The following is a 3,082-nucleotide window of genomic DNA, read 5'->3' on the forward strand; positions in this document are numbered from 1 at the left end:
ACACACACACACAAACTTTCACACTGCCGTGTAGCAACAATATTCATACAATATTTGCTTTACTATTCAGCAACACTTACATGATAAATAAATACCAAGAGCAGCAATGAAAACAACTTTGTATTCCATCAATGTAGACTCAGTGTACTGAGCAGAGAGAGTGAGTAACATCTAGAAGTGTAGAGGACAGATTAATCGAGAAAGAAAGTAAGACTAATGTTTGGAGTCTCGGGGATAAAACTCGGCCAGAGTGCTCTGAGGAATCCTCTTCAGCATCTCCTTGGGCAAGATTCTCAACAGCTGCCAGCCAATGTCCAGCGTTTCGAACACAGTTCGGTTCTCATAAGCACCTGTGGCACAAAACATGTTAGGCTCATTCTGAAATATCAAAAGATGCAAATGAGTTGTTTCTTGGAGAACTTCAGCATTACAACACTTGCTCACCAATGGATCCTCTGCAGTGAATGGGTGCCGTCAGAATGAAAGTCCAAACAGTTGATAAAAACACCACAGTAATTCACTAGTAAGACTTCAGTCCATCAATTAATGTCTTTGTCTCTTAAAAACATGCAGCTTTTCACTTCACAAGACATTAATTGATAGACTGGAGTGGTGTTTTTATCAGCTGTTTGGACTCTGGGACGGCACCCATTCACTGCAGAGGATTCATTGGTGAGCAAATGATATAATGCTAAATTATAAGAAATAAATAAGTTCCCACGAAGAAACAACCTCACCTACATTTTGGATTGCCTTTTTATTGTAAGATATTGTTCTTTTTTTAACTGATATTACACATAGCGATTTGAGAAAATATTTGTTTCACGCTTGGTGAGAACAACTGATTTGATGCGTTACATTTTTAATGTAATAGGGCGAGAATAAGATGAGATTTTTTTTATATCATTTCACAGGTACACTTCTGTTGTTACTTACCCTGGGAAATAAAATTCCTCTCAAATTTCTGTAAGAACTCCAAGTACAACAAGTCATCCGGTGTCAGTGCTTCTTCCCCAACCACGGCCTTCATTGCCTGCACATCTTTTCGGATGGCATAGCAAGCATACTGCAAAAGATGAGAAATTATTTAAAATTTTCATACACAATTTGCTTACAACATCAGATGAATAAAATAAAATAATATTTGCAGGAGGGCGAAATCTGGTGCACATAAGTGTTTGTGAGAGGGACCCAATGGTTTTAGTTTAGACTACTGAGATGCTGTTTTTTCTTTATTTGTTTAATTTGCACTACAGTTTATATGTTTGGGGTTAGTAAAATAATAAGCAGCACACCCCTGATAATAATAAAAATGATAATAAGGTAAATAATATTTTAAATCATTTAATCATTGTATATATTGATTTATTTTTGCATTTTCTTTATGATTAATATTTACATAAATACCTCTGATATTTTTGGTTAATTGCTTTTAATAATTTAATGTAATGATTTCAGCAAGTATGTTGATTTATTTTTTTCATTTTTTAAATTGAATGTAATTTTTTTGTACATAACGCTTATTTTTTGTAAGTTTATTTATTTGTTTGTTTTAGTTTACATTTTTATGATTTAGTAATTATGCACTTTTACGATTTCATAATTATTAGCTTTTCATCAACTTATTAACCCGTTTGTGAAACTCCAGTTATTATTTTTATTATTAATATTTACTTAAAATACCTATAACATTTTAAGTTAATATTTGTAATAATTAATTCAATATACACACATATATACACACACACACAAATAAATAAATAAATAAATATAAATATATATATATACACACACACACACTAGCTTTTCATCAACTTACTAACCCTAGTTTGTGAAACTCAGGTTATTATTTTTATTGTTAACAGTTACTTAAATACCTCTGATCTTTTAAGTTAATAGTTTTTTATAATTTAATGTAATCTTTTCAGCAAGTGTTGATTTATTTTTTATTCAGTATTTTTATTTTAATTTTACATTTTTTGTTTTGATTTTTTTTTACATTTTTGTTGTGTATAACTTTTTTTTTTCATTATTATCAATATTTACTTGAAATACCACTAAGATTTTAAGTTAATATTTTGCAACAATTTAATCATCTTTTTTTTTTTTGTAATTTTTTTTTTTTTTTTTGCTTGGTATTATTATTATTTTAATTATTAAAATGTACTTAAAATACCTATAAGGTTAAATTTTTATTAGATTATTAATTTCGAGTTTTTTTATTTTTTGAGTAAATGTAAATCTAAAAATGTTATTTAAGCAGCAAATACGCTATATATATATATATATATACATACTTACCAGCTGATTAGAAACATCTGAGTGGTCTTTGCGTGTCATTCCTTCGCCAATGGCTGACTTCATCAATCGAGACAAAGAAGGTAGTACATTGATTGGAGGATAGATCTGCACAGAAATATCAACAAAAACAGCATGTGAGATTAAAAATATTAAGCATAGAACTAATGTTCAGACTGTAAGCTTGTTTCCATGACTTGCCTGTCTGTTATGAAGCGGCCTGTCCACATAAATTTGACCCTCAGTGATGTAGCCAGTTAAATCGGGAATAGGATGAGTAATATCTGTGGACAGGAGATGAAAATAAGTAAGTAAACCATTTCAGATGATTAAAAGATTAAAAGAAGAGTAGGTAGATGTTTGCTAACCATCGTTGGGCATAGTGAGGATTGGGATTTGGGTGATGGAGCCATTGCATTTTTTTTAGGTTAATATTAATTAACATTAATAAATGCTATTTAATTATTGTTCATGTTAACAATGTTAACAAATGAAACTGGATGGTAAAATTGTATATTTAATGTGTATGTGTCTGTGTGTTGATTTTAAAGTTTAACCCTTTCAATTCTGTAAACTTTAAATCCAAACTGGCTGAGGGTTACTGTGAATGCATGTGCCAACTGGGCACCGTTTTCCTAATTGATTCTTAGTTATGTAGCGCTTAAAAGTGATGTCTTATTACAGGAGTCACCAGCAAAGCAATATCCACATACAAATTGTACAGATAGGTAACGATGACATTTAAGCAGAAATGGTGGACGTAAAGCAAGCAATAATAACATTT

General features: G+C 30.6%; 1 protein-coding gene across 1 annotated transcript; it reads right to left on the reverse strand.

Moving 5' to 3' along the window:
* Positions 1-213: 213 nt before the first annotated feature.
* LOC141331762 (V-type proton ATPase subunit B-like) lies at positions 214-2,340 on the reverse strand. The gene is made up of 3 exons (XM_073836791.1): positions 2,302-2,340; positions 937-1,066; positions 214-350 (listed from the first exon to the last, which is right to left on the reverse strand). The coding sequence occupies exons 1-3, from the start codon at positions 2,338-2,340 to the stop codon at positions 214-216; spliced, it is 306 nt and encodes a 101-aa protein (XP_073692892.1).
* Positions 2,341-3,082: the final 742 nt, after the last annotated feature.

Source organism: Garra rufa, chromosome 3 (genome assembly GCF_049309525.1).
Source record: "Garra rufa chromosome 3, GarRuf1.0, whole genome shotgun sequence".
NCBI classification, from domain to species: domain Eukaryota; kingdom Metazoa; phylum Chordata; class Actinopteri; order Cypriniformes; family Cyprinidae; genus Garra; species Garra rufa.

Bases quoted from the DNA above. Each gene is read 5' to 3' on its own strand.
- LOC141331762 (XM_073836791.1), bottom strand. From the start codon at position 2,340: ATGACACGCAAAGACCACTCAGATGTTTCTAATCAGCTG. The intron at 1,067-2,301 runs GTAAGTATGTAT...CATCTTTTGCAG, and splicing joins CAGATGTTTCTAATCAGCTG to TATGCTTGCTATGCCATCCG. The intron at 351-936 runs GTAAGTAACAAC...TTTGTGCCACAG, and splicing joins GAGGAATTTTATTTCCCAGG to GTGCTTATGAGAACCGAACT.